This window comes from Sinocyclocheilus rhinocerous, unplaced genomic scaffold, assembly GCF_001515625.1.
Source record: "Sinocyclocheilus rhinocerous isolate Xijiao unplaced genomic scaffold, SAMN03320098_v1.1 scaffold837, whole genome shotgun sequence".
NCBI classification, from domain to species: Eukaryota; Metazoa; Chordata; class Actinopteri; order Cypriniformes; family Cyprinidae; genus Sinocyclocheilus; species Sinocyclocheilus rhinocerous.
In genome coordinates this window covers 406038-430709 of record NW_015650219.1, presented here as the reverse complement: position 1 = coordinate 430709, position 24672 = coordinate 406038, and the positions used below count along the sequence as shown (strand labels likewise).

Genomic DNA, 24672 nt, shown 5'->3' with positions numbered 1-24672 from the left:
CTTGAGGTATTCGGCCAATCACAACGCATTGGATAGCTGGCCAATCAGAGCACACCTCGCTTTTTCAGACTGATGAGCTTTGTAAAAATCGACGCGTTTCAGAAAGGCGGGGCATAGAGGAGAAACAATAATGTTTTTTGAACCTTAAACCGCATAAACACATTTCATTACACCAAATACACCAAATAATGTTCTTTTTAGCAGCATCATATGACCCCTTTAATGTAATAGTTAGAAAAAGAATGTAACGTCTCATTTAAATATTTATGATGAACAGAAGCCTTCTCAGACTGGGGAGAATCTCTTGGATTTTAGTAGTTAATGTGATAACGCATTACAGGCCTTAACATGCCTTGATGTATCTTTTATATATTTAAACTGCACTTTTATGTGGCGTCAAACAGGGTTTAAAAAGCTTTTGGTAGCATTAATATTTTTGGTGAATCTTTAAACACCTCTTTAAAGGCATTCAGACTCACAAAATGAAATATCAGTGTTTTGATATTTTCTTATAATGAAATATCAGTTTGTTTTTTTTAAATCCTTTTTTTAATGTGTGCTTTGGGAAGATGCTGTTACTTGTTGCTTTGATTTTATTAAAAATGGTCTCGTCAGATTTACTTGTGCTTTGTAACTCAACACACTCTCAATGTTAGAGTAGAGCACTTATAAAATATATTTTTGTCCTGAGATGTACATTACTTGTCACAACCTGTCGTGCACCAAACAAGTGGCTGTGTAATGTAAAAGTGGTGTAGTGGAGTAATACTTGTGGCTCTTGTCCTGAGATGTACATTACTTGTCACAACCTGTCGTGCACCAAGCAAGTGGCTGTGTAATGTAAAAGTGGTGTAGTGGAGTAATACTTGTGGCTTATAATCAGAAAACTGCTGACTGAAAGGACTGAGCCAGTAAGTGAATTGTACAGATAGGACACTAGGGATATAAGTGTCTGATAAATTATTTATTACTTGAACACAAACATAATAAGTTAGATAAACTTGAATTCATTGAGTACATTTGAATAATGTATGGTTAAACCACTTGGCATTTTTGAGTAGATCATTTACAGTTTTTTTTTGTTTTTCTTTGCAAAAAATGTGTCTTGATTCTGTTTGCTCTTTATGGACCACAGATTATTTCTTTAAGGATATTTTAAACCTTTTAAAATTATTTATTACTTGAACACAAACATAATAAGTTAGATAAACTTGAATTCATTGAGTACATTTGAATAATGTATGGTTAAACCACTTGGCATTTTTGAGTAGATCATTTACAGTTTTTTTTTGTTTTTCTTTGCAAAAAATGTGTCTGATTCTGTTTGCTCTTTATGGACCACAGATTATTTCTTTAAGGATATTTTAAACCTTTTTAAATGTCTTTAAAATAGTAGTAGATAAAGAATTCATGTGGTGCAAAAAGTACTAATAAGTGTGGGATAATCGGCCATGTAAGTGGCTGTGAATCTGCTCTGAATTCTTAACAGTGATACAGTATAACCACTCAAGGAAATTAGTCTGATCTGATTTGTTTTTCATACATTGTTGCCACATTTTTAGAGGCCCAGTTGTATTAAAGCAAGCAAATCCTAAAGTACAGTAAGTGAATAGGGAGCCTACTATGAACACACACACACATATAGAATGCACACATAGAATGTAGTCTGAATATTGTTTAACACATTGCTATGTGTTCTGGTTAGTTGGTAATGTGTTGCTGTATGCTTGCTAGGCTGTTCTGGGTGTTTTCTTGATATTGATAGCCTTCTTCCTCCAAAGCAACTCTAAAGGAGCAGTTGCTTTAACAGAATTTTGGTGAAATTTCTATGTTCAAAATTGTAGTGATGCATGAAGCAGCATTCACACAGAAGTCACTTTCAAACCGGGCAGGTTTCTGTTTTTCAACAAGGTGTGGATTCCTATTGAAAGACTGGATTTTGCTTGTGAAATTTCACAGAGCAACGGTAAACGTGACCACACCTTTAAGGGAGGATTTTTGTCTGTTTTATCACCAACTAAACAAACATAGCTACATTTCTGTTGCATCTATTAATTAATAATACAACAAGTAGTATACATTTCCGTCACACGCTTGAGGTATTCGGCCAATCACAACGCACTGGATAGCTGGCCAATCACAGCACACCTCGCTTTTTCAGACCGATGAGCTTTGTAAAAATCGACGCGTTTCAGAAAGGCGGGGCATAGAGGAAAAACAATAATGTTTTTTGAACCTTAAACCGCATAAACACATTTCATTACACCAAATACACCAAATAATGTTCTTTTTAGCAGCATCATATGACCCCTTTAATGTAATAGTTAGAAAAAGAATGTAACGTCTCATTTAAATATTTATGATGAACAGAAGCCTTCTCAGACTGGGGAGAATCTCTTGGATTTTAGTAGTTAATGTGATAACGCATTACAGGCCTTAACATGCCTTGATGTATCTTTTATATATTTAAACTGCACTTTTATGTGGCGTCAAACAGGGTTTAAAAAGCTTTTGGTAGCATTAATATTTTTGGTGAATCTTTAAACACCTCTTTAAAGGCATTCAGACTCACAAAATGAAATATCAGTGTTTTGATATTTTCTTATAATGAAATATCAGTTTGTTTTTTTTAAATCCTTTTTTTAATGTGTGCTTTGGGAAGATGCTGTTACTTGTTGCTTTGATTTTATTAAAAATGGTCTCGTCAGATTTACTTGTGCTTTGTAACTCAACACACTCTCAATGTTAGAGTAGAGCACTTATAAAATATATTTTTGTCCTGAGATGTACATTACTTGTCACAACCTGTCGTGCACCAAACAAGTGGCTGTGTAATGTAAAAGTGGTGTAGTGGAGTAATACTTGTGGCTCATAATCAGAAAACTGCTGACTGAAAGGACTGAGCCAGTAAGTGAATTGTACAGATAGGACACTAGGGATATAAGTGTCTGATAAATTATTTATTACTTGAACACAAACATAATAAGTTAGATAAACTTGAATTCATTGAGTACATTTGAATAATGTATGGTTAAACCACTTGGCATTTTTGAGTAGATCATTTACAGTTTTTTTTTGTTTTTCTTTGCAAAAAATGTGTCTTGATTCTGTTTGCTCTTTATGGACCACAGATTATTTCTTTAAGGATATTTTAAACCTTTTAAAATGTCTTTAAAATAGTAGTAGATAAAGAATTCATGTGGTGCAAAAAGTACTAATAAGTGTGGGATAATCGGCCATGTAAGTGGCTGTGAATCTGCTCTGAATTCTTAACAGTGATACAGTATAATCAATCAAGGAAATTAGTCTGATCTGATTTGTTTTTCATACATTGTTGCCACATTTTTAGAGGCCCAGTTGTATTAAAGCAAGCAAATCCTAAAGTACAGTAAGTGAATAGGGAGCCTACTATGAACACACACACACACACACACACATATAGAATGCACACATAGAATGTAGTCTGAATATTGTTTAACACATTGCTATGTGTTCTGGGTAGTTGGTAATGTGTTGCTGTATGCTTGCTAGGCTGTTCTGGGTGTTTTCTTGATATTGATAGCCTTCTTCCTCCAAAGCAACTCTAAAGGAGCAGTTGCTTTAACAGAATTTTGGTGAAATTTCTATGTTCAAAATTGTAGTGATGCATGAAGCAGCATTCACACAGAAGTCACTTTCAAACCGGGCAGGTTTCTGTTTTTCAACAAGGTGTGGATTCCTATTGAAAGACTGGATTTTGCTTGTGAAATTTCACAGAGCAACGGTAAACGTGACCACACCTTTAAGGGAGGATTTTTGTCTGTTTTATCACCAACTAAACAAACATAGCTACATTTCTGTTGCATCTATTAATTAATAATACAACAAGTAGTATCATACCAAATTTCCGAATGCAGAATGTATGCACTAAAGTTTGTTTAAATCCCTCCGTTTGAGCAACAACATCAAGTACCACTGCATGATGAAGTGTGATGAAGAATATGCCATTGAATCTAGTTAATCTCATGTTTGTATTTTTGTATGTGTTTCAGACATGGTCCGCCGTTGGTGTACGTTGGAAGGTGGATTTCTTAGTTACTATGACAATGAGAAGAACGCTTCACCCATAGGCCGAGTTGACATTAGTGACGTGGTGAGCCTGGCCATCATCAACACTGAGATCATCACCGAAACAGGGTACACGTTTCCTGCTCCATCCCTGTCTCTTTCTCTCATGGCCTCTTGTTAATGTACTTATTCATTTGACCACCTTTTGTGAGTTAGAGGTTATGGAAAGTGTTTTAGATGTGACCCCACCTCAGAGTTTCCATACGCTAACAAACACAATAAAATGAGATGAAACCGACATGCTGGCTGACCTCTAACCTGATTAGCCTGAAATCCCCATTTTTCTCGAATTCTTTTGCTCTCGCTACTGTAACGAAAATATCCCCCTGTCCAAAAATGTGGGCCACAAGTCAGAGCTGTTAAAGCCATTAAGAGAGTGACCTTTCCCTCTGGATTAATCTCCAGCGTTCAGCTGTTTATTGTAAGAGCAAAAGACTAACAGAGATTAATCACCATCCTTTCTGTTTCACAGCTGTGAGCATGTGGGCATGTGTGTGTTCCAGTCACTTTGTGTGTGTGTGTGTGTGTGTGTGTGTGTTAATTGTACTGTTCCCACACCTCCCTCAGGCCAGTGTTCACCTTTGAGTTGTACCTGCGCTCTCAGAAAGTGCTGGTGTTTGGAGCAGAGACCTCAGATGCACACCAGGATTGGACACATGCCATCGCCAAGGTTATACGCACTCAAACACATAAAATAAGTCTTAAAAGATTTATCAGCGTTGCAGGGATTTAGCATATGTGTGCTTCTGTGTTTAAATATGAATTGCAGAGTTTGCCACATTGTGCTGTATGCATCGACTCTTGAAGTTCATTTATTGTGTCTTTGTCCCTGTTGTGTCGGTGTGTGTTAGTGTTTTTCTTGTGCGAGTGGGTGTATGCTATTACTCCTTCAAACAATTCCATCTCACTTGCCTCTCATCCCTCACACACACTCGCACACATTCCCATTTAAGTAAAGTGTGGAGGTGCTAGTGTCTAGGCTGAAATGTTTGCGTAACTCTTAGAGCTCAGCTAGGGAATGTTCAAAGGGTATTTGTGTTTGTACTTCTATCTGTATATGCTGTTTTAATGCAACTCCAGGGTTAGCTGTAGTTTCTGTTTGGCAGAAAACACTAGAAACGTATTTGTGATCTACACAAGCCCCTGACTTTTAAATGTTTTCTCTCTGCCTCTCACACGGCTCCTCTGTCTAATGTTTTTTCTCTTTCTTTCCAGTGTTTTGTCCCTGCAAGGGCAGATGCTCTACTGAGGCAGGACAGTGAGCTTATTGGCCGACTGCACTATAAAGACGGTCATGACCTTTATCATTGGCGAATGGGATGGTTTGCTCTGGTGGCCTCAGAACTCTACTTCTGTTCTGGAGATGAAGATGAAGAGGAGGGAGTTATTCAACTCAAACGCCTACAGGAGCTTAGTGAGAACAAATATGCATGCATAGCAATAGATGAACAATTCTTTTCATATCTTTCATTCTATGTTTTCCAAACCCATATGACTTTGTTCTTTTGTATTGTTTTTGAAAAATTATCAAGGCTATTCCTTTTAATATAATAAAAGTAAATGAGACTGGGGCTGCCAGTGCTTAAATTAACCCCCCCCCCCCAAAAAAAAAACCCTAACTATTAAAAAACATCACAGAAGTGGTAAATAAAATGTGTTATATAGTCTTTTGAACCAATTTGATAGCCTTGTGTGAGGAAAAGTGCTATTTTAGTATTATTTATATACTATGATAATATTTATTAATATTTTGAATTAGCTTTTTATATTTTCAGTTTTCTTTAATTTTTTGTAATTTTGATATGTGCTTTTGTCATTTTTGTATGTTTTTTATATTTATATATACCTTTAATTTATTTATATTTTAGTTTTAGTTTTAGTAATTTTAGTTCTTCATCTTAAATGAAAATGAGAAATACTGCCCTGGCAACTAACTGAAATGAATAAGCTTTTTTCCAGCTTTATTTCAATTACAAAACTTTCAGTAGCATTATTTTGTATTTATTTATTTTTTTGTTAACAGCAACAACACAGATAAGAAATGTAATTTTACACATTTTTCAGTTATTCACTGAAAATCTTGTCATCTGATTTTGCTCCTTTTGGCGTTTTTGAGAGGATTTGCAATGTCTGACTTGCAAAGAAACTGTTTAATGAGTCAGACCTTGAATCAATACCAGTTTCAATGGTTTGTTCTCAAATCGATCTGATCTGATTCTCAAGTTCAGTTTACTGATTCAGTGATTTGATTGCAGTGGTTAACAGGTCACTCGAGAAAAATATTAGCAGTATATAATTACTAACATAGCATTTTATGATACATTTATTGTGTTATTGCATCCTTTTTGGAGCTTAAAAGTGATAGTCTCTAATGGATGCACCCAGCACATTATTCTCTCTTTGTGTTCTACAGAAGAAAGAAAACCATTCAAGTTTATAGTTTTTGGGTAAACTAATCCTGAAATTGACCACTGAATGTGTTTGTATGTGCGGTTTTAATTCTAGCAATTTGTTTCACTTTCATTAGATGCTCTCTGTAAGCATTTTTAGTATTATCTGTTTAAAAAGATTGGCCATATTGCCTATTCTTTTAATGAATTACATTAGTGATGTCTGAGGTTAAGTGTCTCAGTATTAGCATGAGACACCTTGAGCCTCATGATCATCTGAAATAGTAGCCCAAGTCTTCTATGCCGCCTTCTCTGTCTCTTGCTAGTATTTCCTCGTTGGCATTCAGTGTACTAATGTTTGACTCCATTCCCACGTCTCTAAAAGACTCGTCTGGTCACACGTCTCGCCTGTCTCCAAGGGAGACTGCGGTTGCCGATGGCAATCGTGTTTGGGCGGGAGGTAGTTGACATGAGCTTGGCACCCATGGACCAGATTTGCAACATTTTCAATCAATTGCGCTAGAACGAGGCGGGAAAAATCAATGAATCTCTTTTTCTTTTTTTCCTAATCCGTTCAAGGCCAAAAAAAGGATCAAATCCAGAAAGCCAACATACTCAGGGCAGGATTAAGAGGGTGATGCCTCAACAGTTCGCGGAGCCTTGAAATGTAGCGTGGCACGCTAACGAAGCGTCTCCAGTGGTTTAAGATCTCTATAGCGACAGAACATATGGGCCTCAAAGGGCTGCAACTCTGTGAAATTAGATTAGGACACAGACATAGGCAGACCAGCAGTTCACAGCTTGCCCTATCTCACCCTCTTTTACTTGCTCCTGCAGTATAACAGGAGAGCAATGTCAAATTCATCCATTTAGCAATGGAAAAGCTTTGTGTAGAAATGACATCTGAAAGTCATACATTATATTATGTCTACAAAGAGGCTTTTGAAAGAAATTCTCTGTTTTTTTTGCAAGCAAATGCTTCAAAGCACCTCAAAATAGTTCCTGTAAACGTCCTGAATGACAGTATGGTAATGTTATAGTATTTGTGAAAGACTTTGCTGTCCATGGTCCTGAAATCTGTCACGCAAGTACATACAGTCTGATTAAAAAAATAAAAATCTAATTTAGGGCAAGTTTACTCTTGGCATCAGGTTGTGGCCGTATCCTTAAGCCTTTTGTTTTGCATCTTTAGATTCTGTGTTAAAATGATAGCGTGAATTTAGGCCCAATCCCAATTCTACCCCTTAGCCCTTCCCCTCCAACCAAAAGAGAATCGAGACACCCCTACCCCTTCACGTGAACGCGCGAAACGGAGTGACTCGATTCTCTTTTGGTTGGAGGGGTGGGGGTAAGGTAAGGGGAAGGGCCAGACAGCCCTTCAAACGAAGATTTTTTGGGACCACACTTCAAACTAAGGGGTATGAATTATCTCAGTGCAAACCGGCTACAGCGGCAACATGCCCGAGCGAACAAAAAGACACATAAATGTAAGCATTTTTGGCATTAATAAAGATTTTAACGAAAAGTAATCATTTGTTTTGTTACATTCAATCGTGAGTTCATATTTACGGTCATGTTACTCAAAAGAAATGTTTGCAAAAAATCGCTAATATTTGCTAACGTCAAATCATTATAGACTGCACGATAGTGCCACAACATATTTTCATGTCTGATAGTAAGTGGTGCTTGTTTTTATCAAACTGTGATAGTGAATGTTTGCCTCTTTTCAGTAATGGCTTTTAATAAACCTTGTGTGCCTGATAGCGCTCCTTTTCTTAAAAAAAAAAATAATAAAAAAATTATTTTCAATAACATTGGTAAACAAAATTTGCCAACCTTGAAAATAGCAAAGTGCAACAATTAAAGTGCTTGTTTTTAGTACTTAAGTTCCTATGTTTTGGTTGATTTTTGTTGAGTATGGAGTTTGAAATATAATTGAGCAATTTTGTTCTCACTTGACTTGCTTTGTTTTGTTTTTGTTTTTATTATTCTGAAATGGATTAATCTCAGAATTTATGCACAAGTGATTGAGTCTATGAATTTGATTGATTAATTAAACATAATACATTATTGATCGAGAGTTTCGGTCATTGAATATGATTTGGAATATTGGTCTGGCTCTTGAGGGAAAGAGAGAGACAAAAGGGAGTGGGAAAATGACAAATGTGAGGAAGATTATGAATCAATGACTCTGAATGTGTATGTACAGTACAACTGTGCATGTGTCTGATGGGTTCAGTGAGGCAGTTTTCTCATGTACTGCAGTAGAAACTAATGACCAGCAGCACTCAGCTTTCTGCTCCACTTACTCCAGCTGGAAAGTTTACAAAACACTAAAGCTCTCATCATTTGTTTCACTTCATGTTCCTGTTTTCTTTCACTCTTAATTATTTTCATTTCAGTTTGTCTAAGAGTGCTTTTATCATTATGTCAAGGTAATAGAGTTGTGGACTGCTTCAGCAAAGTTTTTCCTATATTTTTTCCTCAGCTGTGTCCACTCATATGGAGGGTGACAGGAAGATTCAGGTCTTACTCATGGTCGAGAGTGGGAGGTACAGTTCACTAGACGCCTTACACCATAATGCAACATAAAAGACTGCTGATATTAAGTTTTAGTAAACATGAACTATCATTCAAAAGTTTGGGATTTTATTTATTTATTGAAAGTAAGAAAGAAAGGAATTAATACTCACTTTGTGTGTATTCACAAGTGACAGTAATGTTAACAGATGTTTATAATGTTAAAAAAGATGTATGTTTCAAGTAAACACTGTTCTTTTTAACTGTCTATTCATCAGAGAAGTTCTGTTGCAGTGCTGGCGCCTCCATCTCAATATAGGATACTGTACAGCGCCACATACATTCACATCAAATGTTAACTCAGCGGTAGAGTTACACTCACGGGACACTGCACTGATTCACAATCACAAAATTAGATTATTTGCGTGTGCTTTAAAGCCTTGTCAATTAAACGTTTCATTCTCATGCTGCTCTGACATGCGCCTTTTGCGCGTACACTTAAGCACGCGCACACTAAAAAGTCTTATCAAACAGCGCCTGATTACTGGGCTAAGTTATTTTTTGCGTCTGATTGCGCTAATACTGTCAAAACACTCAAGGTTTACATGTAAACACATTTGGTTATGTCTAAAGTGAGAGAAAAACGGATGCGCGCCTGTATATTACATGCAGGTCTTAAAGCGACAGCAGGTTAAATAGTACTAAACATGCTGCCGCTTGTCATTAAAGGGGTAGTTCACCCAAAAATTTAAATTCTGTCATTATTTACTCACTCTCATGTTGTCCCAAACCTATTACAAAATGTATTTCTTTCTTGTGCTGAACACAAAAGAAGATTGAAGAATGTGGGGAACCACCGGTTGCTGGTCCCTATTGACTTTGATAGAAGGGAAAAAATACTATGGAAGTCACTGGGGACCAACAACTGTTTGGTTACCCAAATTATTCAAAATAACTTTTGTTCATTCAGGTTTAAAATAACTTGAGAGTGAGTTAATGATAAGATCATTTTCATTTTTGGGTGAAAAATCAGCTTTACCATCACAGGAATAAATTAAAATTTAAAATATATTACAATAGTAAACAGTTATTATAAATAATAATATTTCTGTTTTTGCTGTATTTTTGATCAATTAGGTGCTGCATTGGTGAGCATAAGAGACTTGAACTAATTTGTGAATTAAAATTACATTTGTAAATGTGTGTGTGTGTATGCTTTTCCTTTTTTAATACAGAACTGTTTACATACATGGCATAACCAAGCAGGACTTTGCATTGTGGCATTCTTCCATCCAGCTGGCAGCTGGGACGGACGGTATGGCTCTCGGCAACCAGCAAATGAATAAAAATGATGTTCCTATCATTGTGGATAGCTGCATTGCTTTTGTCACCCAATGTGGTAAGTTTTTTTTTTAAATATTCTTATGAGATTGAAACATTTATATTTAATTTTGAAGTATTTAACGTATCTACTTTTTTAGAAATCATTATTATTATTATATTGTAAGGACAATATAAAGTCATCTCACAAAGCTCTTACCATTGACCTTTCCTAACAGGTTTGTGTTATGAGGGAATCTACCAGAAAAACGGTGACCCGGGCCGTGTGGCCCAGCTCCTGAAAGAGTTTACCAAGAACGCTCGGGTTGTTAAACTACGGGCTCAAGACCACCGGCTAGAGGATGTCACAGACACACTCAAGAGCTTCCTGTCTTACAGTGAAGATGCTCTGTTGGCTAAAGAGCTGTACCCTTTTTGGATCTCTGCCCTTGGTAAGTGCTGCCAACCACTTAATCTGTTCCTGTGAATGAGCATTAATCTGTGTTCAATTGTAGATCAAACTACTCGGAAGTCCAGTTGGCTGTTATTAAATGTGCGTTCAATAGTTCTTTAGCTAGTGTTTGCATTGGCATTCTTTGTTTACTTTTTACAATTACCACAATAGTGTTATATGCCACACTGCCATCTGTTGACATGGATCAGCATGATATTTATTTTTTGTCTTTGGTCTTTGTCAGTCTTCTGGCTTCAGATCTTTTCTGCTTCTTCAGCTGTAGAGGCACTGATTCTCCCATTGTTTCCACTGGTAAAGCACAATAAAAGAACAAAATACGTGTTCCGTTGTCTGATTTTCGGTCTTCATCATCCAATGAGAATGTGGATTATCTTTGTCATTTGAACATGGCAAAATACACATCATATATAATTAAAACACATTTTATAGAAATTTAAGAGTGCGGTCTTCATCTCTTGTGAGTATAAACCAACACCAAACTACTGAATGCATTTTCAAGGGGCTTGTCTAGGAGTTTTACAGCAATCGTCAGGTTCTATCTTGTCATTTGTGTAAAATGCAAACAGAACTCTGTATGGATGGGCAGTACATTTCTACTTTAAATAATGTTTATTGTCCTTAAATGCAGATGAACTGGATGAGAAGGTCCGAGTGCAAAAATATTCATACTACATTCAGAGTTTACCCAAGGTCAACAGGTCAACTCTTGGTGCTCTGCTGCAGCATTTGTACAGGTAATTTCCCCTTTTTACAACAACAATATTCTGCAATAATAACATCCTCTGAAGCCAGTGACATTTCCAGTTGGTATTGTGTTGATGTTTGAAATCTGGTTAAATAGTTCACAGTAAACATGGGCACTCCAAACCCTCACTTGGAATGTCAGATTGCTCGAAATATTCTTGTAATGACTGTAATTGTTTGAAGAAGGCTTAATTGGCCCCTTTGGCATGTTTGGAGCGTAGCCTAACATTTCCCCCATGATGAACAATAATCGTTTTGTTGTCTTCAGGTCTACACAACATTTGCACCTGCCTGCTTTGTTTTTGTTGCTTATATGTGCTTTTATTTAAATCTACTCTCTTCCTGTCATAGCTTTCTTGATAAAACTACCTTAAAGTTCAGCAAACAAGAACACCGTGCCAACAAAAGCTTTTCTGATCAAATATGTTTTTCCAATGCGAAAAGTGCTATATTTATTTGACTACATACAATACTGTTCAAAAAATTAGCATCAGTAAGAATTTGTTTAAACATGGAAATAATACTTAAATCAATACTTTTAGTTTAAATAAAGACGTTTACATAAAAAAAATCTATTTCAAATAAGTATGGTTCTTTTGAACTTTCAATTCATAAAAGAGTCCTTAAAAATGTATCACAGTTTCCACAAATATATTAAGCAGCACAGTTGTTTTCAACATTGACAATAATAATACAATTTATTGAGCAGAATATTATATTGATTTCTGAAGGATCATGTGGCTCTAAAGAATCGAGGAATGGCTTTAGATTTAGATTCCTGTGATAGATTTGCATCACAGGAATCAATACATTTTTTAAAAATTGAAAAATTGAAAACGGTTATGTTCAATTTGAATAATAATTCACAATATAACAGTTTTACTGTATTTTGATCAAACAAATGCAGACTTGATGAGCATAAGAGACTTCTCTTAAAAAATCCTATAGACCACAAATTTTTCAAAAGTAGTGTAATTAAATAAAACATTTCAATCAACAAATCAATCTATGTAAATGTTACAAGTGAATTTAGGCATCATAACAGTCATACAAGCTTTACCTTGTGGAGAATGCAACAGTTTTTTCATATTACACACAGAATTCTGTGAATTCAGAAGTGTGTGTGTGTGTGTGTGTGTGTGTATATATATATATATATTGTGTTTATTTGTATGGACAGTGTGTTTACTCATCTATGATTTATATAGGTCTTTTTTCCAGCAGTATTCATATATTTATGCACATATATTACATCTGCACAGGATCCAGAGGTGCTCACATATCAACCAGATGAGCACGGAGAAGCTGGCATGTGTTTTTTCCTCGTGCCTGTTTCAGACGGAGGGACACACTGCTCAGGAGACCCGTGTGGTGGAAGACCTCATCAACAATTACATCCAGCTCTTCTCTGTGAGTTAAACATGTGTCCTCTCTCAGGATTCAGACCTTGTTGATCTCTGTCACTTGAAGTCCCAAAGTCCTGCTAAACATGAGACTGCTCCAATATTCACTCCCCTCATATTCATAGCATCATATTCACGGTTTGAGAGCCAAAAGACATTTCACAGTGTTGTTCTTATAATTTCACAGGTGTGTGCTGTTAATTAATAATTTATTCCATTATACCCTTTTTATTAGCACATGAGAGAGAGACCTTGAATTAGTTATGGTTCTGCTTCATTGGTTTTCTTGTCTATTCTAATTATTGCTCATGAAAATGTGTTGAACCCGTCATTTGAAGAGGGCTATAACAAACTGGCAAGCTGTGGCTGTTCACCCATTACGGAATATATGACAAACTCCATGGTGCTATGAACAGTGAAAAGCATTTCCATTCAACACCATAAAATGCGCAGCTTTAGTGTAAGTGTGTGAAGAAGGGGACGGTGTTCCTGTTGCACTTGGACGCGTGCCTCTGTAATGGGATTTACAGTGCTGCGCTGTGCTAATTCCCCCTTGGCCCGCTCGTACATTCATAGGCCCCCTGGCTTCACACATACACGCTCTTGTACTTTTGGAGAGAGGGAGAACGTGTGAAACGTGAAGTTTAGTGTTGCTACCAGCCATAATCTGGAGAAAATTATGGGAAATTTAACTAAAGTAATATGTAGTAGCATAACACTGAGGCATTCAGGTATAAATTTAAAGTTTACTATACATTACATTTTTGTTTTGTTTACAAATGAGCCAACTTCTCAGTTTTCTTTGTCAAACTGTTAAGTAAATATCTCAAATATCAATTTTAAGCTTGTATAATACAAATAAAAAATTTAAAATCAATCGTTTTATATTTTCTAAATACATTTAAGCATCACATGTGCAGTATGAAAAATTTGTAAGCTTACATTTAACAGTCTTTTGAAAGATTAGCTTTAAGCTTTAAGCTTTAACTATTTTCCAGTATATTTACATTTAGAATCTAAATGCTAAAATAGGGGAATGTGCCGGCACAGTTAGATATCAATTATCAGCTATTATATATCAAAATCACCTGACAACTCATATTCCAGTTGTGTATGTTATTGACCATTCAGAGGCTTCAACACGTTTTCTGACATGCCATTTGAAACGGGTCCACTTATGGGATGCTTTTTGAAGAGTTTAAATGCCCTGACTTTGCTGTTGGGGATGTGAACAGGTCTGTTTACTGTGCACAAGGGCTTTAATCTCTGTTTATCTGTGCGGGTCCATTAAAACAGGTCAATGAAGAGCAGGTTAGGCAAATGGAGAAAGAAAACGGCTTTATCGCCAGGTGGAAGGACACCACAGTAAGTCACCCCTTTTAACCTTACTGTTAAATAGGTGTGTGTGTGTGTGTGTGTTTGCGGGTGTGAGACAAAGATTTTTATAAAGCATGATGTTACAGGCCATAAATGTGTGCGTTTAGCTTTTAACCTCCTTGTGTTGGCATATATGTGTGTACATTTTCACAGGTCACAGAATCACTTTGGCCTGTATTGGTATTGCTTTGAGCAAATTAGAGCAAACAGCAAGCTCTTTGTGCTACCTAACCTTTCTGTCTCCTGCTTTATACCTCGCTGGCACCATAAGGAACAATTTGCTAAGATAAGCTGAAAAACAAATGAATCTTCCTTTGTTTGCTGCTGTCCAAGTTTAAAAAGTTTCTGTGTATGTGTTTAAGTTGGGACAAGGAAAATGTTGGAACTGACCCATGAAAAATACTTGTGAATGTGAATGTGAAACACATTCACATTCACACCCTGAAACACAATACAGTACAAAAGTCGATTTTAATTCATGATTTGAAAGCATGGTCACCACAGAAGAGATGAATGTAGGTCATTTTCATTTGAAATGCATTTTTAATGTATTTTTTCCCACAGTTCTTAGATTTGAACAGACATGACGATCATGTCACTGGCCCATTTATGTATGGAAAAACGTCTCAGGTTACGTATGTCCCTGAGTAGGGAACGAGACACTGCATCCTCTAGGGGTCGCTATGGGGAACACCTTCAGTGTGACCGGTGTCTGAAGTATATATCTAAAAACGACAATAACATTGGCCGGCGACAGCCTATGACATCACTACCGGTGTGACTATAGTATAAATAGGCGCCAGGAGAACACGTCATCCGCTTCTTCGTCTGAAGCTTGCGTCCGAAGTATGGCAGGAAACCTAGAGGACGCAGTGTCTCGTTCCCTACTCAGGGAACCATGGTTACATACGTAATCTGAGACGTTCCCTTTCAAGGGAACATTCGAACTGCGTCCTCTAGGGGTCGCTATGGGGAACGTATTCAGTGTGACTGGTGTCTGAAGCATATATCTAAAAACGACAATAACATTGGCCGGCGACAGCCTATGACATCACTACCGGTGTGACTATAGTATAAATAGGCGCCAGGAGAACACGTCATCCGCTTCTTCGTCTGAAGCTTGCGTCCGAAGTATGGCGTGCACACTTACCACCATGTGGATTTTAGAAAGTGCACAGAAGCTTAGCGTGTGCGCTTACCATAGTATGGATTTTATTGAGATCTGCTCACAGATGCCCAGAAGTCCTCAGCTACTCAATCAGGAGCGGCAGGCTCAAAGACAACCCTCTGAGGTGAGGGGAGCACTGCCTGACTTGACCCGAATAGAGGCAGCTTATCAGGGAAGCAGCAAGCGGCCCAACTACCTGATGTCACTGCCACGGAGCGACTCCTAGCTAACCCTCACAGAGAGGGAAGCACTTATTAGCTCGACCAGAAGGGGGCGATTAGAAGGGGTAACCCAGCAGGGCCCAATAAGAGACAGTCCACTGGTGCAGTTGGACACGGTCTCATGCTCTCTATCTCGATAGAGAGCATGGGTCCCGTATAACCAGATCCGATAGAATCTGAAGAAATAGCGGGACCCAATAACCATTTATGCATATAGAGCTTACTACTCCTCAGAGCAGAAGCACAAAGGAGGGGTTTCCCACAGAAACACAAATCCCTCTTACCTCAGGGAACGCAGTGTAATCCAGCACACTCCACAGAGGGGTGATTATTGGTTCAACCCTAAGGGCCGTGTGACAGGGAGGACCCACGGGCCCGACCGTCTATGGAGCATTGAGCTCAGAGAACGTTCATGAAGGTTAAGGAACGATTCAAATCTCGGGAGACCTCTCAGGGTGAGAAATGAGTAGTTCGCACCTGGCCAGAGGATAGGGAGCATGTCGCGAAGCATGTACTCAGAAGAGTACTAGCCCACGAGAAGGACCCACAGGTCCTGAGGTTGCAGCGTTATACTGGGGACCTGATGCTTGTTGTTTCTCCGATCACAAATGCAGACATGGTTTTGTTTACGTGGCGCGATGCAACGCAATGCGTAAAAAGACAGTATAAGTCATTATAATCCGTAATTATGTCCCCACTGGATGCAACAAATGCCTCGTTTGTAATGGGTTTTAATGTTTTTGCCTCGTCGCTCCGGCCGGACACGGCATCGACAGTATGGTGAGGGGCGTAACATTTCCTTCTCACGCTTGAGGTATTCGGCCAATCATAACGCACTGGATAGCTGGCTAATCAGAGCACACCTCGCTTTTCAGACCGATTAGTTTTGTAAAAATCGACGCGTTTCAGAAGGCGGGGCATACAGGAGAAACAATAATGTACAGTATGTGGAAAATAATGTGTTTTTTTAACTTTAAACCGCATAAACACATTTCATTACACCAAATACACAAAATAATGTTCTTTTTAGCAGCATCATATGACCCCTTTAACGCTAACATAAACAAACGGTCCGTGAAGACTAAGAAGAGGATGACGTGTTCTCCCGGCGCCTATTTATACTATAGTCGCACCGGTAGTGACGTCATAGGCTGTCGCCGGCCAATGTTATTGATATATAGATATATGATATATGATATATCATAGATATATGCTTCAGACACCGGTCACACTGAAGGTGTTCCCCCTAGCGACCCCTAGAGGACGCAGTTCGAAGTTCCCTTGAAAGGGAACTCATTTCAAGCATAAGCCTTTAGATTAGTGGTTCTCAACCTTTTTGACTCGATGGCCACCGACTGTCCAAGTCAATTATTTTTTAATACAATTAAATCATTTTAAGTCAACCTGTTTGCTGAGGCCCCCAAATAGATCCAAGTAGGTGATAACCAATCAGATAGTCTGTAAGAAACATGTATTTGGATAGTTGTGTCCAGACTTTTGACTAGTACTATTCACTGGCTGCAAAAATATCCATGCTTCATTGTATAAGACAGAGAATATCTGAATAAGAGTGTTTATACAATGTTCTTATGGAAAGTTACAGTAGCATATGTGTAATTTACGCTACATTTAAATACATTTTGCCAAAGCAGTTTCATTTGTTTAGAAGAGGAGCTTTAATCTGTGGTTTACACGAGTTAAGATGTTTGGCAGCTTTTGTTGTGTAATGCCGCTAAATGATGTGTGGGACTCCAGCTGTGTGTCATTTAGTCAGACACACACAGACGCTGCTCTGAACTGAATGGGCTGCTGATTGCTTTTGTATTATATCCACAAAGACTGCTGTACTGTTGGGTGCTTAGTTTCTTAGAAAAGTTGTTCAATCTTTCTTTCTTTCTCTTTTTCTTTCTTTCTTTCTGACTATATATTTATATGAATTAAGTTTGTATTTAAAGTTGTGTGTGTGTGTTTTGTCTCTCTGTGTGTACCCGTGTTTGCAGTTCTCTCCTGCTGGTGACCTGATATTTGAAGTCTACTTAGAAAAAAAGCAGCCAGAGAAGTGCTGTTTAATCAAGGTTTGTTTCCCTCGCTCTCACTCACTGTGGTGTGTGTGTGTGTGTGTGTGTGTGAACCTAGAGGGTATTCTGCCACAGACTAAATCAAACTGCAGTTAATCAAAGGCATGTTTGATTTAATTGTGAGAGTAATTGTGTTTTATCAGTTGTCAGGGTAATCCTCAGTTAATAGAGGTTGCTTCAGAGTGTTTTTTTTTCTCTTGACACTTCTTTGATATCTTCTATTCCTATTTTCCTCTCATTTCTCCTCCAGCAAAAGTAGATAAGTCCTTATGCACAAGGAAATGAAGTCTTGAACATTTAAAACACTGAAAACAGAATGATACTGATGTCTGTCTCTATAAGGTGTCTCCTAACATGATGTCGGACGAGCTTGCTGTCAGCACTCTGGAGATGAAGGGGATGGAGGTCAAAGCTCAAGATCTCTGGACCACTTTTGAGGTCATTGAGAATGGAGAGATGGGTAAGGGTCCTGCTGCTGTGAAATCTTACAGTTACACTAAAAACAATTGAAATCAAGATTTAAATTTAACTTACGGGTGAATTCTACATAAAACGTCTTTTTATAAGTGTATACCTAATTATTAGAGCATTTAATGATGTTCCTCTAAGGCGTACACACACACATTAAAATGTTTCAATAGCTAAGTGAATGCACATGATCAGTACTATTATTATTCCATGAGGGTAATGAGAAACTATTAACAGATTGTGATGCATTGGTGGGAGGGGGAGACAGGTGGTGTAAGAGTGATTTTTGCCAATAGCGAGCATTGTGTTTAGTCCTGCTGATTCATTTTTGAGATTCTAAAGAGTCTTTTGTATGTTTGGCCATAAACATACTATACACTCGTTCACAAACATTTACACAAACGTCCACTCACCACATTGCAACATGCAGTCCATCAAACGTACTTGCATGAATTGCATTCTGACACATTTTGGAGCACAATGATGTGTGAAATAGAGCTTGCATTGCTAGAAGCTAGAAGTATTATAATATTTGCATAACATATGTTAATGGAATTTCTGTTCTGTGGAGTCGCAATCAATTGTGAAACAAGTCAGATGGAGATTTGCTTTCATTTATCCTACATATCATTTATCTCTGTGCTCAGAGCGGCCCTTACACTACAAAGAGAAGATTCTGGAGCAGGTATTGGAGTGGAGCTCTCTGGAGGATCCCAGCTCGGCCTTCCTGCTCATTAAGAAATATTCTGGTTCTAAAATGACAGATTCCAACTCAGGTACCAACAATAATGCACCCCAGCAGATCACTTTAAACTATGATTCACAGATTAAACAACCTTATTGTTTCATTACATTTACAGTCAGTGTTTAAGTGGAGCCACATTCAAAGTTTAGCTTGTGGTTATTCTTAGAGCTGTGCTTACTTTTTTTTAAATATAGATCTCATATTTTTCAGCCTTGTTGTTATTCAGTATACTAAATGAACACAAGGAAGAATGATACTTTTTATTTAATAATTTTGATTTACTTTACATGTTTACATATTTTTACTAAAACTTTAAAATGCCAATGCCAACATTTTCAGGTGAGTACCAAAATAGAACATTGAATTAGAGTTGAAAACAAACAGTTTGAACTGATTACCAGAAATGAATCAGACTTTACTATACCGCCATTTTCGCTATTGAGGTTTAAATAAGAGATGCTATTAAAACTGTACACATCTGTCTCAATTCTCTCATATTTATTGTATCATATGAAACATCCCACATGGAGACCCCTGTGTATATTTTCTGGTGATGACGGTAATAAATCATTAAATTTGAGTTTTAAATCCATTAACTGAATTAACTGGCCAACAAACTCAGTGCAAATGTATAATAAATCGCCTGATACATCCTCACGCCCTAGTTACTATCAGTCATAAAGTTTTCTGATTCTGGCCTAATTTCATAACTTTTTAGAGTCTCTGTACCAATTTCCAGATCAATTTTCACTCTTGATGATAAATGGAGTAGTTGCTGAAAAGCATAGCAGGTTTTTTTTTTTTAGAAAGTACATTTACACTCTTTTTGGTTTCCTATTGAAACCATCAGTAACGGCAGCCAGAAATCATAATTTTGTACCTGCGCTGAGTAATAGCTTCTCTGCATGCCTCACTAAAGATATTAATATATATTAAGCAGCACTGTGATGCAAAGGTTTATTCATGTGGCAGGATCTGTATGTGCTAGACTCTCAAATGTGTTAAGCTGGAAAAGTGTTGCAGATGAGATTTCAGTTGCTTTTCAATGCAACTTCAGACATTTTAAAAATGTATGACACCTTGCTACAGTTTGAAGTAGCGAGGGCCGCACTGGTGCAGTGCTACAGTATATGTATGGCTTGTATGCTCTATCTCATAAATAGTTCATGGTATGACTCAATATGTTTTCTTTGTGGTGTTCTGTGTTTGTGACAGATAAACTGAAAGATTTCATTAAAGGAGAGCAACTCAAATTTAAAGACGGTTCTTCCAAACTGCTGTTGGGGAATAAGTTTCAGGACCGCTACCTGGTACTACAAGACAAAAAACTGCTGTTATACAAAGATATAAAAGTACGTCTCCTACATTTTCACTCTTAATTCCAAGTCTCCTCCTTTTTTAACAAATCAAAATGGCTTGCAAGGTCTTTAAGTATCTCTGCCCATGGTAATATGTAAATATCTCCATCCCTGCTGTTCATCGGGATCGACCTTTGCACAGTTTGCCAGCGGCCCTGCAGCAGTCGCCAGTTTACCAATTTTGATTTTCCAGCATGGCATTTCATATTAGCTCTGTTTGTTTTCTTAGCATGCATTTGCAGATGAAATGGTAATTAAAAAACACAGCGGATGTGAAATTACCTGCTTCGTGCCAATCGCAGGGGCCCGCTTTTAATAAGCGTGGAAGAAAAAAAAAAGAAACAAATAAACCCATAATGGCTATTTTCATTTTGAATTAAAGTAATGTGGGACTTCTCATACCCCCTGAAATGAGTACAGTGATTTAAACGACTGCAGTCTGTTAGGTTCTCTCTCTGTAATATCTCCTCATACTTGCTTTATTCACTCTGTGCACACGCCGATCTGCTCTTCCTCAGGGGCACACGCTCCGTGAGCTAAGACACAGTCTCCTAAAGAGTGCAGGATGTGTTAATAACTGAAATTTGAGCGATGTGTGTGTGTGTTAGACTGGGAGAGAGATGGAGGGAAGGCAGAGAGGCGAAGGCACTCTGAATGAAGGCTGTTCTTTCCTTAATTAGCGTAAGTTCTGGCTGCTGCAGAATATTCAGCTAATTATCAAGTGAAGAAGGTGGGAATTGGCTGTGAAGCAGAAATTTAATTGATATTCCGATGCCTTTGTTTTCTGTTTCTTGCTTTTTTTGTAAGTTAGGATTCTCGGTTAGATCTCATTTTGCCGTTGTTGATGTGTTCGCCTGCGCCACTCGTGTTTTGTAGTGCATTACATACGAAGTACATCCCTTCCAGGCAACAACACAGTGTTGTCGGCACATGCTAGTTTACACGATGCCCTTGGGCTCCCAACAGCTGTTTTTTCCCCTTTTGATTCAAGTGGATGAGCTGGGGGAAATAAGGCTGCATTTTATTTCTTTCACACTACTTTTCTGCATACAGTATGTGAACCAGTTTTGGTGGTGCTGATTGTTTGGAAAGGATTTTAATAGATATATTGCATTATTACCTATAATAAAGCAGCATTAAGCATGAGCTAGGTTGTATGTACTGTAAAATATGAGTAGATACAGAATTATTTTTTAATAAAAGCCCTGTGTTGATTTTGAAACATGTGCTATTGTTTCCACAGAGTACCAAACCAGAAAGAGAGGCTCCAATAAAGTCTGTTAAATGTTACTTAGGGCTGCGAAGGAAGTTGAAGCCAACAAGCAGGTAATGGTCTTTATCTAGTGCTCTACCCATAAAAACCATTTAAAGCAATTATTTATCTTTCATATTTAGAAAAATATGAAAATGTGTAATTAAGATCGATTCATAAGTGTTCTGACATTAACTCTAGGTTCATGTTCAAATGAGCTCCGAGTTCAGTCTTTATCTCTTGTGCCAAACATGCAGAGCTGCTTGGTTTAGTGCCAGATGTCCCCTCAGAAAGATGACTATCGCAGTCAATCTGAAAGCAGATTTAGATCTCACGATTACAAAATTCATTAAATGTAATTTAGCAAATACACTGTACTACTGTATGTTTTTCGCTCTCCTGCTGTGGAAATTGTTAACTGGATTTGTTTCATTTCAATAATGTTAAGATTTTGTAATTTATGGCTGTTGTGTAATTTATGAGTGCGCTGAAGTTTTTTTTTTTTTTTGCTAATGATCATTTATTCTCAATTTTCCTTGTGAATGTATCCACAGCATGATTCTTGCAATAGCATTTACCCTTAAATGGCTTTCAATCTGTTTTTAACATTATTTTATTTTAATGTTAATTTGAGGTATTGACATGCATTTTGCTTTTGTTCATTTGAGGATGTTTCTTCAACTATAGGCACTTTTCCCTGGTCTAGAAAATGAACTCTCTCAAATTACATTTCCACACTCTCATATTTACTTTGTCTACTAACAAATCCCAACAGTGGACATACAGTATATGCATCACAGGAACAGTCATGAACATTTCTACCACATTTCAAATGGTGTATTTTGTTTGATAACATTCTGTGGTGGAAATTACATTTTACACATTTTTGGAGCCTGCACATGACATGCAGGGAAAAGGCCCAAGATAATGTGGTCATTAATTAAGAATTTGTTCCACGAAAAAATTTGTGGCCATAATTTAGCTAAATTAAAACAAGGGAACAAATGAATACATCATGGCCACAATTTAACTAAAACAAATGAATAATATGTGGCCACAAATTAGTAAGTTGTGGGAACGAATTTGTGGCCACGATTTAACTAAATTAAAACAAGAAAACAAAATAATTAATACAACGTAGACATGTTTTTTCTAAAACAAGGGAATGGTTTGATCAAATGTGGCCATGATTTAAATAAAATAAATTCATACTTGGCCACAAATTAACAAGCCATGACAACAAATTCTTATTATTTTTTTCGCATGTCATGTCACTGGCTCTCTTCTAAGGCTAATTTCATAGATTGATTTTTATTTTTTTGCAACCATTAGTAAACACAATTTGGTAATGTTTTCACACTTATGGCAAAATGACTTTACCGCTTAATTGGAAAACAAAACAAAATGTGATATGAATTTATCACATGTAATATTTTCATCTCAGTCAAGCTGTCACAAGTCAGGCCTCTGTGGTTCTCTCCGACTTTGACTGGACGAGCTCTGGACTGGGCCACTGCTGCTTGGGAGGGGAAGACGGCTATCATTTCCATCATTTGACTGCTTTCTGAAACGTTTCCGGGAGGTTTTCGAGCATTCAGCGGGCGGAAAGGAGCCTGGAGAACAGTTACTCGCTCTACGACAAGGACGAAGCACAGCTGCGGATTATGCTCTCTCATTCCGCACCCTCGCAGCACAGTCAGGATGGGAGGACGAACCACTTAAACTGCTGTATCGCAAGGGACTCACGGTCGAGTTACAGTCAGAGCTCGCCTGCCGTGATGAGGGGAGGACCCTCGAACAGTGCAACGACTCACCTCGCTCACGGAAGAGATGGTGAGGACGCTACAAGCCCTTCGCGTCACCATGCCTGAGCCCAACATTCCTCCATCCGTTCCATCACAAACTATTCCCAGTCCCAGTCACTCGTCGACCAGCCCACATCTGGCTTTTCCCGAGAAATTCGACGGCTCACCGGAAAGATGTAAGGGCTTTCTATTACAATGCTCCATGTTTGTAAATCAACAACCGCAGTTATACCCCACCGACGATAGTCGGGTTTCATTTGTTTGCTCATTGTTGACTGGACGAGCTCTGGACTGGGCCACTGCTGCTTGGGAAGGGAGACGGCTGTCATTTCCATCATTTGACTGCTTTCTGAAACGTTTCCGGGAGGTTTTCGAGCATTCAGCGGGCGGAAAGGAGCCTGGAGAACAGTTACTCGCTCTACGACAAGGACGAAGCACAGCTGCGGATTATGCTCTCTCATTCCGCACCCTCGCAGCACAGTCAGGATGGGAGGACGAACCACTTAAACTGCTGTATCGCAAGGGACTCACGCTCACTGCCGAGTTACAGTCAGAGCTCGCCTGCCGTGACGAGGGGACCCTCGAACAATTCATTGATCTCTCCATTCACATTAATAATTGAATGCGTGCACGACGTGCCCCTCGCCACTTTCCTGTGTATTCTCAAGCGGTCACAGTTTCCTCTGAATCGGAACCCATGCAGGTTGGTTTCACTCGCCTCACCAATGAGGGGACATGCTGAACCAAGGGGTCATAGTCTATATTGATGACATCTTTATTTATTCGGATACCCTGGACTCACATGTGCAGCACGTGCGGGCAGATCTTCAGAGGCTCATTGATAACCAACTATATGCCAAGATTGAGAAATGTGAGTTCCACCAGACAGTTACCTCTTTTCTTGGTTACATCATTAGCGCTGAGGGGGTAGCTATGGATAACAGGAAGGTACAGTCTGTGCTCAACTGGCCTCAACCGACGACTGTAAAGGAACTCCAGCGCTTCTTGGGCTTTGCAAATTTCTATAGACGTTTCATTCGTGACTTCAGCACCATTGCAGCACCTCTCACCTCCATGCTAAAGGGAGAGAAGCGACGGCTACTTTGGTCACCATCAGCCACCGGGGCTTTCAACGGCTAAAGGAACGCTTCACCTCCGTGCCCATTCTTCACCATCCTGACCCTGAAGTACAGTTCTTTGTGGAGGTGGATGCATCCAACACAGGCATCGGAGCCATACTC

At 38.2% G+C, this 24672-nt stretch overlaps 1 protein-coding gene across 1 annotated transcript in view; it reads left to right on the top strand.

Annotated features, from left to right (window-relative positions):
* LOC107711563 (arf-GAP with Rho-GAP domain, ANK repeat and PH domain-containing protein 2-like) overlaps positions 1-24672 on the top strand; it is a 122222-nt gene that overhangs the window by 87194 nt on the left and 10356 nt on the right. The window contains exons 16-29 of the mRNA XM_016516552.1: positions 4032-4176; positions 4675-4777; positions 5323-5521; positions 8986-9049; positions 10253-10416; positions 10577-10789; positions 11441-11546; positions 12819-12966; positions 14256-14324; positions 17726-17800; positions 18146-18263; positions 18919-19047; positions 20232-20368; positions 21618-21700. Of these exons, the coding sequence (XP_016372038.1) occupies positions 4032-4176; positions 4675-4777; positions 5323-5521; positions 8986-9049; positions 10253-10416; positions 10577-10789; positions 11441-11546; positions 12819-12966; positions 14256-14324; positions 17726-17800; positions 18146-18263; positions 18919-19047; positions 20232-20368; positions 21618-21700 (1753 nt within the window). The remainder of the gene's footprint in view (positions 1-4031; positions 4177-4674; positions 4778-5322; positions 5522-8985; positions 9050-10252; positions 10417-10576; positions 10790-11440; positions 11547-12818; positions 12967-14255; positions 14325-17725; positions 17801-18145; positions 18264-18918; positions 19048-20231; positions 20369-21617; positions 21701-24672) is intronic.